We start from the raw sequence: 25,000 nt of genomic DNA, 5'->3' as shown, positions 1-25,000 counted from the left end.
AAAAGCTAGAGACAAGAGACACACTTGTAGGCTAAAGCTTGAATTTTGTTAGCGAATTTTATGGTAACCATTTGAATGATCTTTTTCTGGATGTAGCCAAGGATGGCTGTGTGTGCAGAAACAATACTGTCCCTGATGAAGGAGTAATGCTCCATTATAGGTCTCACATGAGGTTTGTAGGTTGTTAGTAGGAGGCAGGTTGATAGTGTGAAATATTTAGAAGAGAGGAACCAGCCTTTGAAATGCTATGCAATGATGTGCTTTCATCAGGAGATACCCTTGGTAATTGAAAGCTTAACATTTGGAGGGAGAGTGGATTTACTAATCTGTGTTGCTTAATTTTAAATGGACAATTGTTCTGATAATTTCTTGATATCAGTGATTTTGTTTTTGAGTTTTTGGTTGTTAAAAGGAAGAAGATTAGCTTGGTTACTATAGGAAACTTTCAGGGTCTCTTTTTCTGAAATTAGAGATGTTGTGTGTAGCTTATAGGTTGCATATAGATGATGTATGACTGGGTAAGATTAAATGGGAATGAAAGTGTCATCACCATAAGGGAAGATATTGTTTGATGGTGATGGCAAATTGGTGTTTGAGTACAGAAGGAAGTGAATAGGTAAAGCATTAAACAATAAGTACACCAGAGTTCATATAGTATGAGATAGAAAGAACTAGGAAACTATAGATCACACATACTTTCATATATACAATGTATATGAATGTGATGTCAAAAGCCAGTAACATTATGATCACATAGGAAAAAAACTAAGAATGGATTACAGGGAAAATGCACCAGTCATGACAAAAACATGAACACTATACTCCCCTCATCAGCTGTCAAGTGAAAACCAAAGTTGTTTTATCACATTATCAACAGACCGTTAAACCTCAGAGCACTAGAAGAACTGTGATGTGACGACAAGAAAATGAAATCACAAAGTACATAAAAATATATAGAACCTATCTCAGTGAAGGCTGGCCTTGCATTTGCACACATAGGCAAAGGCTTGGGCAAAATTTTATGAAAAATGACTGTCAGTTGTATGATGTGCATGCAAAACTCTCTGCTCCTCACCAACAATATTTATCCAAGGAAATGCTACCAATTTGGCCCAATAAATGTTAACACAAGTATTGTAGTAGACATTACTGTTATGGAGCAAAGACCTGCAACAGATAATGTACAATATGTTGCCAAACTCCCCAATAGTCCTACCAATCTACCTTTGTGTGTGTGTGTGTGAGAGAGAGAGAGAGAGAGAGAGAGAGAGAATACATACATATGCAGACATACATATGTAATTAGTATGTAAATATGAGTCTGCATATACATATATATGTATGTTTGTGTGTGTGTGTGTGTGTAAAATGTGTGTGTAAAAGTCTATTTACATATATTTAGATAGATAGATAGATAGATAGATAGATAGATATACATTCACAGGGATAGATATATGAATGTGCATATGTGCATTCACACAAACACACACACATATGTATATACAGTGGATTGGCAGAACTTTCAGAGGATCAGACAATGTCATACATTGTTATAACACTGGTGCTAATATTTACGTCCAGATATAACTTAACAAACTCCTGGATTGTGTGAAAGTCTCAGCTTTCAAATCACTTTAATTTTACAACTGATTAAAAAATGTAGACATAAATAAGTATTCATATGTATTGAATTCTGTTTCTTCTATTGTTACCAAATCTGTCTATCTATGTATATATATATTATAGGCATGCATGTATATATATATATATATATATATATATATATATATATATACACTATACACACACACACACACATATATATAGATACATATAGATAGATGGATAGATATTATAGGTAAATATACATAACACATAACACACACACACAAATTTGCAGACATACATCCATAACTACAAACAGAGTTAGACACAAAAATATACTCATTCTCTTTCTCTCTCCCTCTCTCACATATATGCTTAAACACGTGTATGTACATACACACACAAACACATATATATGTATGTATGTATGTATGTATATTAATATATATTATTGATATTTTTCACTCCATAAGTGATTAAAAATTTAATAGAGAAAGTTGGATGTATCTGTGGCTGTGAACCCCAGGAGGCCGCTGTGTGGTTTCCAATTCTTGCTATGTTAATCATTGCCTACTACACCATATTTTGGTCTGAGTGTGATTTATCTGAATTTATTCAGCTGGGTTTACTTTAAATGTCCTTCTCATCTATACAAAACTACTCAATATCTCACTAAGTGATTGATTATTGATTTATTGGCATAGATATATAATTCCATAATGTTGAATCTCTCAATTTTTATTTTCCTTTACCTTTATTTTTCTGAATTTTTATTTGTTTACACTCACACACACAGAGACACACATATATATTTATATATATACTTATATATTTTACTCATTTCGGATTTCACTTATTTTACAAGTAAATGGCTGAATGTAATCAAAAGCTTTTCCCAACATCCCCAGCTTTCTGAATAAATAACTTTTCGTTCTACTTGTTTGGTTGTCTCATATATACATTTGTTTCTGTATATATTTGCACATACATATATGTACACACATACAAATATTCATATGTGAATATGTGTGTAATTTCATATATATATATATATATATATATATATATATATATATATATATATATATATATATATATATGAATGTGTATGTATGATGCATGCATGCATATGTGTAAGTGTATATGCAAATATGTGTAAGAAGCAGCCATTCGGCAATATGGAGACAAGTATAAATATCCTCCAATACATGCATTTAGATATATACATTTAGCTAGTTAAATGTGTGTGAGTGTGTGTACATATGCATGTGTGTGTGTTTTAATGAATTGATAGATACAGTCATTCATGCAAATATGCATACATATACACTTACATAGATACATACATACTAACATATACTAACAATCACACATAATATATACATATATACACACATAAATACACAAGCATCTATAGGCAGAGATGCAAAGGCCATTAATATGATGTGCTGGACTGCTGACCACACTTTAATGAGTTCAAAGTGCATTGCTTCAGTATAGGTAGCTGAAAAATAGTCTCAGCCCCGCTTTATGGTTGGCTAGTTAACATTAGGAAAGGCATCCAACTGTAAAAACATTTGCTCCAACAATATGCAAATATCTAAATATGCAAAACCATTCACCCATTCTAACATGGGAAAATGGATTTACAGCAGTTAAATATCTCTTTTTATCTCCTTCTCTCTGCCTTACCCCCACCCCGCCAGACAGACACACATTTAAAACACACACAAACACATAAATAATATATATAATATAATATTGTGTGTGTGTGTGTGTATGTGTGTATAAATATATATATAAGGATATCATCTCAGTTTGGTTGAAGACAAAATTATCAAGACTAAATTAAGGTTTTATTGAAACATGTGTAATCTGCATTAACAACTCACATGAATTGAAACAGGATTAAATTGAACTGGGGCTCCACTATTCTCCATCTGTTCCCTTGTCAGCTCTGCTAGGTTTACCAATAACAAAATATTATTGGCATGAGACGGAGATTTGCAGTCATTTTGGACATCTTTATTCAGGTGAATGAAGTTTAGGAGGCTAAAGAAAGAATTGAATCTAGGGTGAGGTTTTGTTATTTCCCCAAGGTGAGCCCCTAAGCAAGTGGTGGGAAGGAGCTTACTTTTTTCATTCATTCTAAACCACTTTGAAACTGACAAGCCACTGCTAAAAGACATGCAAGTATATATATATATATATATATATATATATATATATATATATATATATATATATATATATATAGGGGTCTATGTATAAAAGATATATGTACACATACATGCATACTATATATATATATATATATGTGTATGTATTTATATATGTATACACTCACATACCTCTTTGTATGTTGACAGAGAGAGATAAAGAGGAAGAAATGCAGATGCATCTAAGCAAAGACACCTACATGGATGGGTGTAAGAGAGAGAAAGAAAGATAGATTGTTCTCTTCATATCTTAAACAAAATATAGGCTAAGAAGCTGCTATTAAAATTTCACCCACTTAGATGAATTTATTCATAATTTTTATTCTCTTTATCCTAAGGGGCAATCTATTCAACCTTTCATATTCAATTTATTTTTCCCCTTTAACCTACTTAATCTGCAAATAATGTATTTCACTTATTTCAAATAGGCAGCTTTTCACAATAATATATGGCATTTATGAAAATAGATTTTCATTTTCATCACCTTGGCCAAATTAGATTATGAAGCATTTATAATCTATGAAAAAATTTTCTGTGATGAATATATTGTTGCTATGCTTTCCAACCAAAAATGGTGTGAAAGTGTGAAACCTTTGCTTATAGAAGTAAATTGGAATTTAAACTCATAATGCTATTTACTCATGGCTTTGCTGAAGCTTCACTAGATTAGTTTGGATGGAAACCAAAAAATTTAGTAAACACTCCTTCTTAATTTAGATCTACACAGATTTTAATTTAAGATTTGTATTTTTGTGCTAAGCTAATTTTGTAAAGATAGAAATATAAAAAAAGTAAATGAATAAATGATAAATTTTAATAAGTACTTTTAATTTTATTGAGTGAAAAATCAATTCTAAAAGTCTTGAAAAAAATAATGTTTCGCTAATTGAAAAATAATCAACTTTTTTCCAGATTTACTTCATGAGTGAAAAAATCAAGATGGCTACTGTTACTTCACAGTGAAGACTTATTTGGAGTTGAAACAAATTAATCAGTTTTCTCAGCTAACTTATGATTGAAAATGATGTTAAAATTTTGTGTAGTATTGTTCATTCTTGGAGAATCGTTGTCTGTAGATGTTATCTTCCATGTGCCAGAGGGTCACAGTCCAGGTACATTTATAGGGAATATTGCTGATGAAACTCATTTTTTGGACAGCATGCCTTCTCAAGAACATGGCTCTGTTACATTCAGCCAGTTACATGAAAGTATTAGTGAAGATTTTGAACTGTTTAACATAACTAGCTCAGGTAAAATGTACACAACACAGATATTAGATGCTGAATCCCTCTGTAAATATAATTCAGAATGTTTTAAAATGGTAGAGATTGCAGTCAGGCATGAGGAATCTTTTGTCCGAATTTTGGAAATTAAAATAATCATTGATGATATTAATGACAATGCTCCTGAATTCTCCAGCAAACAAATCAAACTTCAATTTTCTGAAACTGATAGAGAAGGTTTTATGAAATCAATACCGAATGCTTTAGACAAAGATGTTAGCACACTTTATAACCAGATTAATTATCAGCTTTACAAGAACCTAGATGAACCCTTTTCTTTATCAGTTAATAAAAAAGTTGATGGAACAGCTAAAATTGGTATCATGTTAGAAGAAGCACTTGACAGAGAATTGAAAGATAGCTATGCTCTGCAGGTTATTGCCAGAGATGGCGGCTCACCACCAAAGGAAGGCATTTTAGATATTCAGATTTCAGTTACAGATGAAAATGATAATTCTCCATCCTTTTCTCAGGATATATATAATGTATCAATTAATAATGGTTTTCGGAAAGATATTCCAGTGTTTGTTTTGCATGCAACAGACTTAGACTCAGGGGAAAATGGTGAAATTTTATACCAATTTGGCTCAAAAACATCTCCTCTTGCAAAATCTCATTTTACAATTAATGAAAAAACAGGAGAGATTTTCCAGTCTCGGACAAACTATGGTGAAAGGAAACAAATGTATAAGCTTTATATTGAAGCTATTGATAATGGTAATCCTCCCTTAAGTTCAACTGCAATTGTTTTGATAAACATATTAAACGAAGAAAATAATGCTCCAAGAATAGATATGAAGTTTGTTTCAAAGTTTGAAGGCAACAGAGTAACAATATCTGAAGGAGTAAAAGTTGGAAGTTTCATTGCTTATGTGAAAGTTATAGACAATGATATTGGTTTAAATGGAGAAGTTTCCTGTCAGCTTGAACATGACAAACTGGAACTCAGAAGTTTGGGAACAAACAAATACAAAGTAGTCATCAAAAACACTGTGAACAGAGAAAGTCAAAGTCAACTTAATTTTGCAGTTGTATGTGAAGACAAAGGGTTGCCCCCTTTACTAACCAAAAGAATGTTTACAGTTCAAGTAAAAGATATCAATGACATTCAACCACATTTTACTCGTGATGTTTTCAAATTTTTAACTTATGAAAATGAGAAACCAAATTTTCCAATTGGTTTGATAAATGCAACTGATCAAGACCAAGGATCTGGTGGTCGACTTTCTTTCTCTTTGTTGAATGACCACAACCGTGTTTTACCTTTTAAGATATCCAACTTTGGATTTATTGTAACGACTCAAATGTTGGATCGGGAACAACAAGACGTCTATAAATTTAAAGTTTTAGTCAAAGACAATGGTATTCCGCCATTAAGTAACGCTGCTACTGTAATTGTGGAAGTTATGGATAAAAATGATAATGCTCCCTATTTTACATTTCCCAGTGTTAGCCCTTTCACTTTAGATGTTCACTACCATCCACAGAGTAATAGTGACATTACAACCTTGAGAGCTTCAGACAGAGACAGTCACGTGAATGCTTTTCTCAAATATGAAATACTTTCTGGAAATGGAAAACAATTATTTACAATAAATCCTTACACAGGAACTTTGTCTTATTATCGAACAGTTTACCAAAATGATGCAGGATTATATGATCTTCAGTTTGTTGTCAAAGACAGTGGCACACCAGTTTTATCAGCAACAACTATACTGTCTTTGACACTGACTGTCAGTAACAATACGTCTAAGATGTTTACACCTATAGGCATAGAGGCTGATAAAAAGATACATTTTAATTTAGTTGCTGTTATAGTTATTGCAGCTGTCATTGTATCTGTTGCTATTGTGGTTTCCATTGCAATATGTATCATTCAGAAAAACAACCAAAGAAAATTTCTCTATACTAACGACGTAGATGGGAATAATAAGTTTGCTGAAGAGAGGAGACCATCAGAATATGTTTCTGAGACTGTCTCTCCTCAATATGATATTTCTATTACAATGGTATCTGACAACAGCATGAAAAGAAATACACAGACAGCTACACTTAAAAAAGAATCACTTCCCAGACATAAACCTGGACAAAATTGGAAAAATTCCCCAACAGGAATATTACACCAAAATATTATCCAAGGGACACATCAGGTAAGTTTTTACACTTATAATTTCTATTGAAATATTTTGTTACTTAATCAATATCAATAAGAAAACTCCACTAAATCAGAACTTGGAATTAATAGAATTTTGGTTCAAATCCAACTTAAATACATAGCTTCAGCAGTAATAGAATTTGTACAGAAAGTGATTACACAATAGACTCCTATTTCTTGAAATATTCTTATGTCACCTGATATAAATACTCGAGTATTCTGAGATGGTGCCCACTCTTATATTCTCACATGATTTCTCTGGGAGAAAAACTATTTAAGAGAATGCTAAAATAAGTTGGAAAAAAAAAAGAGGAAGTTTGCTGAGAGAATACTAAGAATCTGTAATTGAATACTTCTATGAGATGTGTAGGAGATCATTTTATATATTCTTCTAACTTAATATTTCTTTCAGTTATTCTAATTATCTTTATTCAATTTGTGTCATTAGATTATTTGACATCAGAAAAGACTTTCAAGAATTTAATTATTTCATTCAAACTGAGTTAAAAAAATTTTTGCAAAAGTATTTGAGAAAATTCTCAGTTCACATTCAGAATACAAGGCCTGGTAATTGCAACATTGTACAAAGACAGACCAATGCAAAAGGATGTTAAGGTGTGATTGATAGTTTTCAACAAATTTATCATATCAATTGATAATAGAAAAAAAAAAAGTTACATAAAGAATCGAGTTACAAGAAGCAATAGTAAAAAAGAAGTAACAAATTTAATCAACTATCAGTGAAGATATAGAGGCTATAGTTAAGTGATAGTGACATTTGACAGAAGGAAAATGTGTCATGTTACTAAACAGTGCTGATATCATGTCTTTATCTGTCCATTAGTGTTGAATCTTGGCTTATTGATTGATTAATAAATATTCCTTGCTTCCTCCTGTTTTCACACATCCAAGTGTGTTTTACAATGTAACTCCTAATTAATTGATTCAGTCTTTCAGATAGAAGTCTAAACATTTGGATTATAGAATTACCAGCATTGTATTGAAACCTTGATTAACATCTTCTGTCCTACTGTGCACCTCAGAACACACTAGCATTTTTTTGTATTATACATTTAGTTGAATCATTGTATGATGAGGGACATGCCCTTGATTAAATCTAGTTGACAGACAGAAGTACATTTTCACATGAACACAAATACACACACACACACACACACACACACATGCACAAACATATGCACACATAAACATACAGACATACAGATACACACTCACACACATACCAAATACCATGCACAGAGATATTCATACAAATAGAAATAATGGGAAACATCAGAATAAATATGCAAGAGTTAATATCACATACAGCAATCAAGGAAAATTTCATTGGCTATAAGAGAAATGAGATGGCTATGAGGGAAAAAATTAATAGCATGATTAATGTGAAAAAGAGATGGTACATTTCTAGAATGGTTTTATAGAGAATTGCATAGAGATAGAATAAACAGAACAGATTTTGTAATAACATCTGACTTCATGACTATTTTAGTGTTATCATTGAGTAAATTGAAATATAAGTAACTTCCTTTACATTTGTAATACCAGCATAACATCAATGTGTCTGAAATATTTTTGGACTCTATAAATGGTATTAGCTAAAGTGAACAAAGAAAGATAAATATTTATAGGAAAATGTACATTTTTTTTTTCTTCCTTACTTTCATTTCAGTCTTCGAAATATCAAATGTAGGTTATCATAACAGCATGATCGTGACACTATTCTATTAGATAAGCTATTTCTTTTCCAAATGCCAGTCAAGATTTGATGTCAGCATCTTCACATGGTTGTGGCTGAACTTTATTTCATCAACTCACTGTTTTCTTCAAATACCAATCAGGAGTTCAGTGTTACAGTATTTCCTCCCGTGGAAAAAAGGTCTTTGAAGCTCCATTATGGAACTGTTGATTTAAAGAGTCAGAGAGTTATCAGTAAAAGAATTTCGTACAAGACTTGGTCGATGAGGCACTTAAAGGATGGCAGGTAGCCTCATTCTCCATTGAAGCTTTTGGCTACCATGGCTCTCCAGCTAGATTGGTGCACTAGAACCCAGACAGCTGAAGAAGCCATCAAGGAGATAGGTATAGCAGCTGGCTGCGGTTAGCAAGAGACCAAAGTTGGAACCCTTTTACAGACTAAGACTAATTCAGTCCTTGCTGCCCCTTTCAGGCAAAGCATAGAAGCTAAGGAATGAGATGCTTGTGATCCTGAAATATCTGCTGATGATATGGAAGGGTTTCTAAAATTGTGATGGACTTAAAAGAGCTTGCAATACTTCTGAGTAGTTTCTGTACTTAATAGATGGGCAAAATATCTCCAATGTTTATTTTCCCTATGTTATCATTTGCTATATGTAAATTTTGATTGTGAGTACTGAAAAAAAGGTTGTGTACCAACGAAAGATATACTGAGCATTATAAAGAGGTGAATCTTTAAAGTCTCTTGTGTCTCACAAGTTTTGGCAATTAACTGAAAGCTTATAGCATTAAATAAAAACTGAATAAATATCTTCCCAGAAGAGAACATCAGACTATCACAAGTATGACTTCCAAAATTTCTGGCCAAGTCCTCAAGTCTAGATGAGCTGAAGAGTATAGAATTAACACATTTGATAATTATGATTTCTAATGTACTACCTTAAGTATGCAGCCATTTCAGAACTATCTTTTAAAGGATGTGTTGTGATGTTCATGCCTTTACCAATAATAGCTTATAATTGAAATTGATGCAAAATCATTTCAACAGTGAATTAAATTCCGACAGTAGATTCTGCTTACTGTCAACCACTCACAAGAAACTAATCTAAATAATTTAGGTTTAAATGATGTATTTTTTCATAAAAATGTACATACAAACATTTACATACGAACGCAGGTGTGCATGTGTAAGAGTATATGAATATATGTGGCGTGTGTCTATGTACATGTTTAAGCACAATTAAGCAGATTGCTTCTTAATCACAAGCTGTTCATTTTGATCTCAATGTGTGATGTCATGGTCAAGTAACATTTTCTGTAACCTCATGTTCATCTATCTATGTAAGTGAAATAGGGTAGATGGGAATTGTATGGAAGCATGCTGGCTGGATTACACTGTACTTCAAAGGCCTAACCTTGTCACATTGTGATACACAGACTCTGCCAGAGAATTACATTAAGGATACGCAACATGTTTGCGGATTACTCAACCGCTTACATGAGTTCGATAATTCAGCGGATCAAAAATCAGTTGATCAAAATCATGGTTGAAAACTCTGATTGCAATCCATCATTTTGTGTGTGTCTGTGTGTGTATGTGTGTGTGTATGTGTCTGTCTGTCTGTCTGCATGCATGCATGCATGCATGCATGCATGTATGTATGTATGTATGTATGCATGTATGTGTGTATGTATGTATGCATGTATGTATGTACAGGGTGGCCCAAAAATCATTTGATCATTTCAAAATATAATAACCCTTTTGTTTATTAAATATTTACATTTATTCTTTTATAAACAATAAATACACTTCTTGAAAAACATTTTAAATTAGTTTTTAAAATGATGTCCGTTTAAATGGTCATCATTTCGTTCTTGAAAAATGGTGAGCTCTTTCTAAAGAGAGTTTCATCACCATTTGCAATGTTTCTTGGCTTATTCCTTCAATTTCTTCACCTTAAACTGCTGGATGGTTCGAGGTTTGTTATGGTATACTCTATCTTTCAGATATTCCCACAAGAAAAAGTCTGGAACCATTAAATCAGGTGAGCATGAGGGCCAATTGAATTTAGAGTTTCTTGATCTGGGCAGCATACACTAATCATACCTGATAATCGGCTGGCTTCATTTCCTGCACTAGCAGTACTTTTGTATGGAAATAAATTCATAATACTTTTAATCTTCTATAGTGAGCTTCAGGATATACCCAGCTGCTGGGACTGCCTTCAGGTTGTTGTCGGAGGCTCTTCTTCAATGCTCCACTTTACATGTAGCCTTCCCACATGTGGTAAATCAATTATAGACCCCTGTTGTTCAAACCACCGGAGTAAGTTGAATACTGCTAGTTTAAATGGTGGTTGTCTGTTCTGAATATGATGAATGTAAGCTCTTTGTACTAGCACATTTGATCGTTGATTTTTGCAGATAAAATTTGATTATTCTTACTTGTTGTTCTGTCGTGAATTTCAAATTACATGCCAATAATTTAAAACAGAAAAGTTGAAAAAATTAATTGTAATAAAGTTATTATATACATACATATGTATGTATGTATATATGTATGTATGTATGTATGTATGTATGTATGTGTGTACGTATGCATGTATGCATGTGCGCATGTATGTATATAATGTATGTAATATATGTAATGTAGGTATGTATGAATATATGGATATGGATAGATACAAAATATATATATATACATGCACACATACATAGAGACATAGATACAGACACTTTCATATACATGTATACATAACATATACATATACATATGTATATATATATATATATTATTTTGCTTAAAAGAGTTCCAACACTGTCTGTTTTTTATGTTTTATTTATATTCCTGCAGAACTAATGTGGGGTATAGAATATGGAATATACAATATATAATATAATATACAATATACAATATAAAATAAAATAAAATAAAAATGGATGGCACCATGAAAGAAAGTATTGAATGTAGATGAAATATTGAGTGTTCAATATAAAGGATCAAATATATAAATATATAAATATAAATATATATATATATATATATATAAAGGTGACTCGAGTTTCAGGGCTACTTCCCTTCGTCATGGCCGGTATGACAGACTTTAACAGACTGTAATAAGTTGGCTGGATTTCTGTCTTTTATACCAATTCCTTTGGACGGCAGCAGTAGGTGTTTGGCTATTTTTAGAATTGATTTTAAATCTATTTTTAGAAATGATGATATTTTAATTTATTGTTTTGTGTGGGTTGTAAAAACCCACCTTTTTTGTATTTGTTTTTACTCGCATATATATATATATATATATATATATATATATATATATATTTATATATACACAGCCATACCTGGGTCCTCCTGCTTGTGTGTCCTGTTGCCAAACATGTGGTCTTTCAGCAGCCACCCTATTTGAACCAGGGCAGCACTACTTCTTCCAGGAACTTGATGTAGGCCTCCATATTGAGACTGAAGCCATGTGGATAGATGTGTGGAAGCATAACATCACCATCACTAGTGATCCACCATGATGTTGACTAGATGTTTGATTTTTATCACTCTTGGTACATGTTTTGGGGACATAGCAAGCTAACTGTTGTTCTGTGTGTTCACCATCTGTTTGTATTGGAGCTTCTGGCATGATTGCCAAGCAGTACAGCATGTTGTTTCCAAATTTCTGGCTGAGTGAATTGCGTCATGGTACTGATTTTCTCACAGACAGTGCCCAACTGACCCTACTATTCTTTGTAGTCAACAAAATCAAAAACAAACAATGCACATGCACGAAATTAAAAATATAAAATGGTGACAATTTATCCATTGCACCCTTGCTTGAAATGAGGAGTAGATAGACAGCCGACAACTGATGAAGGGTCGTTCTTTATGTTACTTGTCCTGTTTTCCATTTGTTTCTCTCGTTTGCATATTGAACTCATTTGTTCTCATATTTCATGCTGTTTACTGTTGGTGACATCCTGTACTCATATATGCATGCGTGTGTATATATATATATATATATATATATATATATATATATACACATACATACATACATACATACATACACACAGACTGTTGGGGCAAAGTTCTCTGTGGCAAGATATCTTCCTGATGCCAACCCCTATCTGTTACCAGACATGCTAATAGTCTTCCAGTCTATCAAATAACAAACAGCCCAGACATAGTTACCCAGAGGAGAACTGGAAACAAATGATACCATCCAACACCAGAGAACACATGTGAAGATGGGGGAAAATACAAACTCATGCACACATGCACACACACTCATGCACTCACAGAAATTAACATTTATTCATACATACCTGACAAGTTGGCCCAAAGCGATAGTATAAGCACTTGCCCAAAGTACCTCAATGCGGAACCGAACCTTAAAGGACATAGTTCAAAAGCAAACTTCTTAACACCATAACCATGTTGAAGCCCATACATACATACATACATATATATGATTTTACATCTCTCTCTCCCTCTCTTTCGCTCTCTCTCTCTCTCTCTCTCTCTACACACACACACATATGTATATATAATGTATGAAGTTGTATGGCTCAGTGCTTAGAGGACTGGGCTATGTGCTGTATTCTTGAGCAAGACACTTTATTTCACATTGCTTCAGTTCACTCGGGTATAGAAATGGTGCCAAGTTGTATTGGCCTTTGCCTTTCCTTTGAACAACATGTGTGGCATGGAGCAGGAAGACTTTTATGCATGGGTGACAACTGGTCTTCCACAAACAACCTTGCCCAGACTTATGCCTGGGAAGGGTACTTTCTTGTTTCAATTCCATGATCATTCATGAATCTCTTTCTCTCTCTTCCTCTCTCTCCATTTATATACATTCATATATATATATAATTAATCTTAGCTGTACTTTAGACATATGCACTTGTCATAGATAAAACTAGATGCTGGCACACTAAATTTCCACAGGCTCCCGTTTATCAGACTTAATGAACTTAATATGTTTCCAATTAATTTCATCCACACTAAAATATCTCTAAATGAAAATGGAAAAATATTCACGAATAATATAAACTCTTGATATTGAAACAAGCCACCCTAAAAAAATATTCTTGTTTATCAATACAGTTTTAATCAACAACAATCGTTGTCTTTAAGATCATTGTCTTCATTAGACTTGGTAAATTAAACATTTTCTTCTGTCTCTGATGTCTTTATTACATCAATGTTCATAATTATTATTAGTAGTTTTGATCTCTGAAAACCTTTTTTGTATCATGTTAGAACTTAGTAAAATTCTTGCTTTGAATGTATAAAATTTGGTTTATTCATTCTTGATTCTATAACCAGACAGAAATGTCTTTAATTTAGTTCGAAATGGCAGCTGAACTTTTAGTGTGTTTACCTGATTCTCTTACAGGATTCTTTATGCATGTGTACATGTGTGTGTGCACACATGCTCATGTATATATTACATTTTGATCAGACTCCAAAAGTCTTAATACAATTCTTAAACATAGAGAAAATACAAAATATTCATGTAAAACATTCAACAGATGAAAGTTCTTCTTAAGAGATAACAGTGCTATTGGCACACTCAGATGCATGCACACACACATGCATGCACACACAAACACATGCACACACACACACACACATGTAGTTTCCCATATATATATAGATATCTACACACATATTTTTATATATCTTTTATCTTTAATCTTTTATGTGTTTCAGTCACTGGTGTGCAGCTATGCTGGGGTGTCCCCTTGAAGGGTTTAGTCAAACAAATTGTTGAGCCTGACACATTCTTTTGCCAAACTGCTAGGTTAGGAGGACATAAATAAATCAACATCAGTTGTCAAGCAGTGGTGGGTGACATACATACACAAATATATGCACACACACACATATATATATATATATATATATATATATATATATATATATATATATGTATGTATGTTAGTGTGTGATGGGCTTCTTTCAGTTTCCGTCTATGAAATCCACTCACAAAACCTTTGTCAGCCCAGGGCTGTAGTAGAAGACACTTGCCCAAGGTGCTGTGCAATAGGATTGAACCTGGAGCTATGTGGTTGGGGAGCAAACTTTTATCACACAGCCATGTCCCATGCCTGTGCCCAGAAAATAATAAACCTCCCTGGCAGAGAATCAAATCCCAGTCTCTTGTGAGACAAGTAATTATAGATATAAATAGATATATATAATTGATGCTTTCTCATATATGAGCAAAGCCATTGCTAGAAAGAATCAATGAAATGAGTCTTTGATGATGCAATGTGAGGCCCTTGTATAACTCTTGAGCCTGGCCAAAAGGTTGCACATTCTATATTACATAATTCACAGCTGTGCTGGCTGGCAGAAGGAACAGGTGCCACAGTATGAAGTCTTTTGACATGCCTTTTCAATCCTCCAACTGAAAGGCACACCTTTCCACAGCTTGCATATGTTCTGTTGTGAACAACAGCCATATCACAATTTACAAGGGGTTGATTCCTGCGAGTTCTCTGATGGCTCACCAAACCTGCATGACTAAAACATTTCCTTCCACAAATCACACGTATAAAAAGCAACACTCTCTCATTTTCCAGTTTCATTCTTTCTAAAATATAAACTGGTATGTGTGTATATATATATATATATATATATATATATATATATATATATATATAGACAGACAGACAGACTGATAGATAGATAGATAGATAGATAGATAGATAGATAGATAGGTACAATTTATAAGTAGTTTAACACTCCAGTTATTTGTAAAAGTTTAACGATTAGTGTCCTTTATTAAAATTAGAGTGTCTCAGTCAGCAAAAATATAATCGAACTATTTCCATGAAAATATCTATTTTAAATTATTGTTCATTAAACTTTTTACAGGTTTTGTATAAGGTCTGTCTAGCACATTATTAATGCTGAAAGAATTTGTTATCAAATATGCAAGAAGTATATTCTTCTCTACTCTAGGCACAAGGCCAGAAATGTTTGGGGAGGGGGCCAGTCAATTAGATCAGTACACAACATAATTTATTGACTCTGAAAGGATGAAAGGCAAAGTCAACCTTGGCAGAATTTGAACTCAGAAGCAAGAAGTATATTATTTGGTCAGTCACCCTGTCTCAGCTTACTGTTGAATTTCATGATTCCATAAGTTAATGTATGACACATGATATTGAGTATTTTACAAACTTACCTGCAGATATGTTTTCTTTATTTTTCATGTACATCTCCACAGAAATATTCTTGTGAAATCCTCATACTGGTTGAACTTAAAGTTTTAAATGTACAGGCCTACAAAATACAAAACAAAAAAATGTTTTCTTCGATTACTTCAATGTACTAGCTCAAGGGTTCTCAAACAGGGGTATGCATACTCCCATGTGTAATCATGAGAAATTGCATGGGCACACAAGGGTTGTAAATGCATTGGAATTTCGAAACAATCGCAATGACCAATATGCAACTCATGTACCTCAAAGTTATGTGGGGAAGATTTTTTGCTGTTTCAACACACTTAACATCAGCAAGAGAGTCAGCAACCCAAAAATCAAAATTTCAGCAAAAATCAATTTTAGGAAAATCAAATTTCTTCTAACCCTTTTACTAGAACAGTAGACAGGGAGCTATTAATTAAGAAATGTATGCAAGTGTGCTTCTCTGAAACTGAGCCTAGGTTTGAGTTACTTGTTAGAAACATCCAAGCTCATCTATCTAATAAAAATATAATACTAAATTAACTGAAATTCTTGAGAACAGAAAGTTGATTAAATTGAATCAGTACTGAACTGTGCATTATTCTACTGAACCCAGGACAAAAGGCAATGTAAACCATGGCAGGATTTGAATTCTATGAAATAAATGAAATAAAATTAAAAGTAAATCAATAACAAATAACGGGTTTATTGCCTGTTCTATGGTGTCCAACTATTTTACCTAATATTCTTCACATTGGGTACACCAATGTTAGATATTTAGACATGTAGGGATATGATGGAAGAAGATGTTTGGGAACTCCTGTACTAGATGAACAAGCAGAGAACTGGTAAACCAAGTTACATTTTATTCATAAACTAAGATCAAATTTCATATTTTGCTAGCTTGGAAAAAGAATAGATTTAAAAGTAAATTCTGAAAATTGCTGCAGCACCAAAATATTGCTTAATATTTTTATTAATATTTCAAGGACACAGTGCAGTTGTGATGAGTGAACATAAACAATTGACCCTCTAGCTTGGGTAGGCTTGAATCATTACAGTATGGCCTGGTGTAACTTCATCAGTTTATATGGAATATGATAAAAAAATAGAACATTTATGCTATGATGAAAGCAATACAGTTTTAAGCATGAGACTGGAAGGAAGTAAAATATTTTTGTTTTTTATTTATATTATGCAGTGAGAGCAAAATTTAATTATGATAAATCTATATTGTTTGAAGAATGTTAAGATATCAAGATTAATAAAGTTCAAGTTTGGGATGTAGGTCAATATAAAATTGAGTGTTGAAATGCAATTTTATTATTTTTTAAAAATATTTCTTATAATATTTTATTAGATATCTGAAGACATTTTATCAAATTATTTAATAAGGAATTTTTCTGAGAAATATTTAATGTTCCCTAGGATTTCAATCACAATGGTATGGCTCTCTTAAAAGTCTTATGATCTGTAAAACAAACATATATATAAGCTTGTACATAAGCATATATTTATCTATGTATGTATGTATATGTATACATGGATATATACAGACACACACACATACATACACACACACACATGCATACATACATACATACATACATACATACAAACATACATACATATATACATATACATATATTAATGATTTGATCTGAAGGAAGGATTGTGTTATTGGGTTATTAGCCTTTGCAGATCCCACAAGACAGTTAAATCAGTTAAATAAGTTCATGACTGCATGAAGAATATGGGAAGGGAAGGATTTCTAGAGAACTGACCTTCTGGAGAAAGAAGGGCAGTGTATAGTGGTTAGTTGCTGGGCTTGAATTGGGTGGACTTAATATAAATTATAAGAGGAGAGACAGCAAGGGAGTCAGAAATGTCTTAGTAGGTATGGCATAAGGCAGCCAGCTCTGAATAGCTGATAAGACTATCATTCTTATTGAAAATGCACAGTAATGAAACACAGCACATCTGTGAGCCAGTTGGTGAGTGTCTTCATGTCAATCAGTTATATGGCCTATTTTGGGATGCTTCTCAGTTTGGTTCTATTGGTCTTATTCTACTTTATTTCCCCTCCCTTATGGCAAAATTTTAAACCATTATTATTGTTGTTATTTTATTTTTACTGAGTTGCTAGGTTTTCACCAGATGAAAACATTAGCTTTCATCTGATGAAAGACAAACACAGACACATACATACACATACATACACATACATTCATGCATACATATATGTGCGTGTGTGTGAGTACTTATATATATACATGTAGCATCAACACAATCCCAGATATTCAAATGCCAGAGCAGTAATCTACTGAAGATTTATTTGAGATTCATTATTTGATTATTTTTCCCTATTAAATAAATGTATGAAACATAAAGCTACACCTTCAAATGAAGGCTACAAGGCTACCCAAGTGGACTCCAGGATTGAAAAGAAAATTAATATTTTCCAAAAATATGTCCATTGGAATTAATGCTTATTTTGTTTGATTTTTTGCTTCTGCTTTAATAATAAACATGTGAGCCAAGAAGTTAAAGGTAACAAATATTCAACTGATCTGGTACCCATTTTTGCTTACAAAGATGAATTTCATTTCATGTTTGTATAGTACCTATTTTAGAATAACTGCAAGAGACCCTTGAAGGCTGAGCATCTTTCCCAGAGATGCAACACATATCAAAAACAGTTGATATGAATTACCAACTGTTTGATGCTGCCAAACATACAAAATGAGAATGGAATCAATTTTGAAATGATATTAAAATGCATAAGTAAATTAAAGTTTGTGGAAGCTAACTTTAAACAGTTATGCAAATGTTGAAACAATTTAACAGTACAGTGGACAGGTTTTATTATGTTAATTTATGAGAGAGAACACAGGCAGAAGTAGGGTTCATAAGAAAGAGACAAACCGAGAAATTTGAAAGCAAATTTAGCAGCCATTTGTTATTGTTTAGCTCCAGACGAACTCTGAGTAGAAATAGGTTAAATGTATTCCACTTAAGACATTCACATCATTTTAGAGATATCGTCAACTACATAATCTAATATGTCCTTTCCTTTATTGCAGATGGTATTATCTGAGGGAGAATAGGCTGATATTTCTGCATGCTGAACAGCTGCTACCTAGAGGTTCTTTCACTGACTTTTGACGATATCATAGTTATCACATTTATGGCAGGAGTTCAATTGGAACACATTCATTAGAAACTTAACAATTTTACCAAACTTCTGATATCATCTCTTTCATGTGCCATTCCTAAAGGCATAGGCGATCATGGCCATCCACATTCCTCTGCCCACAACTTAGCACATTACTGACCTGATCTTTATGAAGCTAGCTACTAAGGTTATCATATACCTTGTCTCTCTTTCTTCCCCAATGTTTTTCTTTCAGTTTTTCCATCATTATCAAGTGCTCAATGTATTTTATTTTCATATGCCGTACACTGAACTAAGCCTGTTGTCTCCTTATGTTGTTGAAAAGATTACTGATGGTCTTTACTCATCTAAGAACTTCACTGTTTGTCATTAATTTATCGACATAAGATACCCTCAGTATTTATCTATGGAACCAAATCTCTGCAGCTCTGATAAGCTTCTGCACTTGTTAGTTGATAATCCATCAAATCACATAACCATATATAAGGATAGGTTGAATGTATGCCTCCAAGACTCATTCCTCACTCTTATAGATAGCTAATTATTCAACAAAATATGTTTGATCTTACCATAAGCAGGCTTGGGATACCATTTTATAACAGAAAATTCCCTGTTCCAGACCAGCAGAGAAAAATGAAAGTTGCTTGTACTCACAATCATTTATTGGACGATGTATTGAAATGTGAGCCTGATGGAAAAGATAATTGTCCATTCCAATTTTCTACACAATTGAATCCTAAACCTATCTTAAGAATATTCATGCACAAATGAAAATCCAGAAAGAATTCTCTTTCTGAAATATTTTATCTCCATTCAGACATTCAACTAGCAAAGGGACAAATCATAAATGATTAATCTTTCATTTGTTTTTTTTTGTTTTTTTTTTACTTGTTTCTATAATTGGACTGCAGTCATGCTAGGGCAATGCCCTGAATGGTTTTCAGTCAATCAAATCAACTCCAGAACTTATTTTAAGACTAGTTCTCATTCTATCAGGCTCTTTTCACTGAATTGCATTGTTTTAAAGTCCACTTTTACATTCTAACATGAGTTTGATGGAATTTAAAGAGGCAGATTTTCAATGGTCAAATGGCCTTGTTGTCAAACATAATCTGTTTTCAAGTAAGGTGGCCAACATGTTTTCACAATGGCCATGGCCAACATGTTTTCACAAAAAGATTGGAAAATAAAGGACAGTGCATGTGTGATGGTGATGCTCATTTTCAACTGTCATGCAATAAAAAGTCTATTCCACACACACACACACACACACACAAACATACAAACATCAACACTATATGTGTGTGTGTGTGTGTATGTATGTATGTATGACAGGCATATTTCAGTTTCCATCAACCAAACACCCAAGGATTCGATCAGCAGGGCTGTAGTAGAAGACACTTACCCAAGTGCTATGCAGTGGTACTGAACTCAAAACTATGACTGACTCCTTTCTAATTTTTAGGCAGTGGGATGTGATTTAAAGGAGATGTAGATGCTATTTCCAGCCAGTCAAGCAGCTAGGTACAAGCTGAACATAAAGCATAGACACTCGTTTCTCTTTTAATTGTTTAGATTTTTTTTTCTGATTTGGTTAAAACAAAATACCAGAACATTTACTAACTTGTTAAGGAGTAGAATGTTTCATCAGTTCAGTTAGAACAGGAATAGACTCAAACAAAAGCATTTATTTTAGTGGAGAGTTATCAATTTTTGCAGACTGAGACATTTACTAATTCAACATCTTACACATACACACATGCATAAAGCTCTGTAAAGTGTTGCTCAGCCACTCAACTGTGAGTCCACCACATCTTATAGTGGAACCAATTGTATGCTAACGAAGTTCATAAGATAATTGCCATCTCTTCTCTTATTACCACTTTTCACTTGACCAACAATTCTTTCACAGGCATACATATTGAGTTCTACACCAGGTTATTAGTATCACAATACCTAAGCAAAATATTAAAACACACACAGAAATATAAATATATAATATACATATATATATATATATACATACACACACAAACTCTGTGTCTGTTTGTCTATTTGTCTGTCTGTCTGTCTGTCTCTCTCTCTCTCTTTCACTATCTATCTATGCTCCCCCCCACACACACACACACACTTACTCACTCATATATTTGAATACAATATTGTAAACTATTACGAAAATATGCTTGGTCAAATAAATCTCAGCTTAGGCAAGACTGATATACAAGAGATGTTGTATTCAAATTGTATTCATTCTATTACCAATATACTGATTGTGCTGTTTTTCTATTTCAAGGACCTTCTATAGACAGATTCACACACATACACACATAACCTATATATGCATGTATGTGGATGTGTTTGTATGTGTGTGCGTAAATGTATGCACATCTTTAGTGCCACTATATTTTCATTTATATTCTACTAGTGACTTAAGGAATTCTTTCTGGTTCTGATTCATTTGCCACTGAGAAACTCATAACAATGTGGCCATGCTTGTACCATGAATCAGCTGTCCATTCTCTAATCAAAGAAATGAAGACCATTCTTAATATACAAAGACACAGACATGCATCCTCTCATGACATAGTAAGCACATATACAAAACATATACTGCAGTTTGCACATACATGTGAAATCTAATGCTTCTATCAAGAAAAATTAAATATTTTTTTCTTCTATCAGTTACATCAAAAATACATGAGAAATGTATGAATGTCACCTAATCCCAATTGAATTCTTCGGAAAAATGTGTGGCTTACTGTTTTTGTCAGAAATCAATACTTTGCTTCTACTTGTACAGAATCAACATAGTAGAATTAACATGCAAACAGCCACATGTTATATTGCCAAATCCAAAGCACTAAACTGCAGCATCTCTTTGATAATTTACAGTTGTGAGTTTGATTCCTGCCAAGATCAGCTTAGCTTTTAAGCCCCAACAGTTAATATAATAAATACTTGGATAGGCAATAAAAGATTATAGCTGAGCTGGTGTGTCAAGATAATAAGCCCTACAAGCATTCAAAGTCTGGTTTCAGTTATTCAATAACTAATGGTTAATAACCTGATAATGATGAAGATGTGGGAGTAGGTGAGATTAATTAATGTATTTTAGTTTCTGTTATTTGTAGATTGAACATGCTTACATTAAGATGAGACTTTTGATAACCATTTAGCATAGCACCATCTTTATTCTCCTAAACATTATCGCTCATATTCCCCTAAACTTTATCACTCTTATTTCCCTAACAAAGAAACAAAAATGAGTTTAGCTGATTGAATAGCTATCAGTGATCCATTTAAAGAGGAGGACAAATTCCTTGCCCAATATTGACTCATTTTTATATATTTGTGGCCTATTCAATTAAGGCACTGTATGCTCGTATTAAATATACATTGGCAGTCTTTCACAAAAGCAGCAAATTTACATATGAAGAAGACTGATGATTTGATTAGAGTAAACATATACATGCAATCCCTGACTAGAGATGTGAGTAATTCACATTTATTTGATAATCTAACATTAGCATAGCAGTGTATTTTTGTTTTTAACTATTTCCTCCTCCTCCTCCTCATCATCATCACCACCACCACCACCACCACCACCACCATCATCATCATCATCCTCATCATCATCATCGTTTGAATGTCTGTTTTCTATGCTGCTATGGGTTAGACAGTTTCACAGGAACTGGCCAGCCAGAGAGTTGTCCAGGCTCTATTTGACTGTTTTGGCCTGGTTTCTATAGCTGGATGCCTTTCTTGTTGCCAACCACTTTACAGAGTGTGCCTGGGTGCTTTTATGTGGCACCAGCGTGGGTGCCACACATGGGTGTGCAATTCAAACTGACAAGTTTTTGACCTTATTTTACATAACAATGCTAAGGGATGTTGTAAAAGTCTATATTTTTAAAATGGAAATATCATGTATAGTTTGCATTTACTGATTTCGTATAAATATGCTCTTTTACTTGTTTCAGTCTTTTGACTGTGGCCATGCTGGAGCACCGCCTTTAGTCGAGCAAATCGACCCCGGGACTTATTCTTTGTAAGCCTAGTACTTATTCTATCAGTCTCTTTTGCCGAACTGCTAAGTTACAGGGATGTAAACACACCAGCATCGGTTGTCAAGCGATGTTGGGGGGACAAACACAGACACACAAACATACACACACACACACACACACATATATATATACATATATACAACAGGCTTCTTTCAGTTTCCATCTACCAAATCCACTCACAAGGCTTTGGTCAGCCCGAGGCTATAGTAGAAGACACTTGCCCAAGGTGCCATGTGGTTGGTAAGCAAGCTACTTACCACACAGCCACTCCTATGCCTGAAGGTATAAATAAAAAAGATATCTGTTTTTGCTACATCTTACAATGCAGAAACTAACTTTTGTTTAGGTCTTTAGCATTCAGATTACTCTTATTAAGTGAAATGCTTATTTATTCACACTGTTTTGAATTTATCATATATTATCTAAAAACTTCATGATTTCAATGATCTGATTGTTTGTTTTTAGAATGATATTGTATGGTAGGTGTGAGAGGCTAGTTGAAACATAAAGGAGATAGAATATTTGGGCTGGATATGAGCGGGTTAAAGGTCTCTCTTGATTGTTAGAAAATATACATATGCTCCCTACAACCAATGCCATACAAGTATGACTGATAATATGAATGGTAGGCACATTATTCACATTTTCTCTTGGAGAATGCACCAAATGATGGTGCCAAACTTAAGCTAAGTGAATAATTACTATTGCTGCAAATTATTATTGTGTTCTGTAACAGCTAGATGTTCTATATATGCTTTCCCTACTGGATGCTGTACAAATGCAACAGACAATGGATTGTGATTCAAACGCCAACATTCTCTGCTCCTATATTGAAAAGTATGAGACACCATTACTACAACAATGATACTGACAACAATGAAGCCCTTCTACTCGCTAAAGAAGTAACAAGGAATTCAAGTGAAAGAAACTTAGAAGACCAGAAAAGATAGAAAGAAGTGATGCAAGCTGTTAGCACCACTTTGCACTTTATAATGAAGATAACAAAAAACTGCAATAAATAGCAAGACATTGTATTTAAGAAGGATTGTCCAAGCTACACAAGCAAGGGTAAAATAAATGGTTGTTAACCCTTTAGAACTCAGATTACACTGTCAAATGTAATACTTATATATTCTCATTGTCTTAAATTAATCATGCATTATCATTTCTATGATGTGATCATTTATTTTTCCTATGACATTATAGAGTAGGTATGAGATGTTGAATCTGGCCAGTTTGAATATAAAAGAGGCAGAATATTTTGGCTAGATAGGGCCAGTTTAAATGCTAAAGGGTAAAATGATGATGATGATGATGATTATGGTGACAATAATGGTGACAACAGCAACAGAGGCGTTGGTGACACTAGTGGTGATTGCAGTAGGAGTGGTAGCAGTGTTTGTAACAATGGATGATAGTAGGCTTCTATTCAGTTTCAAATTCCACTCACAAGGTATTGGTAAAAACTGAAATTTATAGCAGAAGACTGTGAAGTTAGCTTCTTTAACCGCACAGCTATCCCTGCAGCAATGTGGAATTGGTTTATATTAGATGTAACTCAAATTATCAAAACACTTTGATTC

The 25,000-nt window shown here is 33.3% G+C and overlaps 1 protein-coding gene and 1 long non-coding RNA gene across 18 annotated transcripts in view; one reads left to right on the top strand and one right to left on the bottom strand.

Annotated features, from left to right (window-relative positions):
- LOC149132688 (uncharacterized) overlaps positions 1-25,000 on the bottom strand; it is a 962,641-nt gene that overhangs the window by 121,981 nt on the left and 815,660 nt on the right. For all 9 annotated transcript variants that reach the window (XR_016244382.1, XR_016244384.1, XR_016244389.1 and 6 more), the window contains one exon: positions 16,175-16,272. This is a non-coding gene — a long non-coding RNA (uncharacterized LOC149132688). The remainder of the gene's footprint in view (positions 1-16,174; positions 16,273-25,000) is intronic.
- LOC106874475 (protocadherin-17) overlaps positions 1-25,000 on the top strand; it is a 145,406-nt gene that overhangs the window by 4,931 nt on the left and 115,475 nt on the right. For 5 of the 9 annotated variants that reach the window (XR_016244368.1, XR_008265532.2, XR_008265531.2 and 2 more), the window contains exon 2: positions 4,737-7,257. Coding sequence is in view for 4 of the 9 variants with exons in the window: in XM_052973070.2 (XP_052829030.1) it covers positions 4,846-7,257 (2,412 nt within the window). In the remaining 5 variants the exon portion in view is untranslated. Of the gene's footprint in view, positions 1-4,736; positions 7,258-10,985; positions 11,025-25,000 lie in introns of those variants that run through there. The other 4 variants (XR_016244369.1, XR_016244370.1, XM_014922215.3 and 1 more) reach the window with 2 other exon arrangements.

The sequence above is a fragment of the Octopus bimaculoides genome, chromosome 14 (genome assembly GCF_046866305.1).
Source record: "Octopus bimaculoides isolate indiv1 chromosome 14, ASM4686630v1, whole genome shotgun sequence".
NCBI classification, from domain to species: domain Eukaryota; kingdom Metazoa; phylum Mollusca; class Cephalopoda; order Octopoda; family Octopodidae; genus Octopus; species Octopus bimaculoides.
Note: the sequence above shows the minus strand (reverse complement) of the source record. Positions and strands in the feature narration are given on the sequence as shown.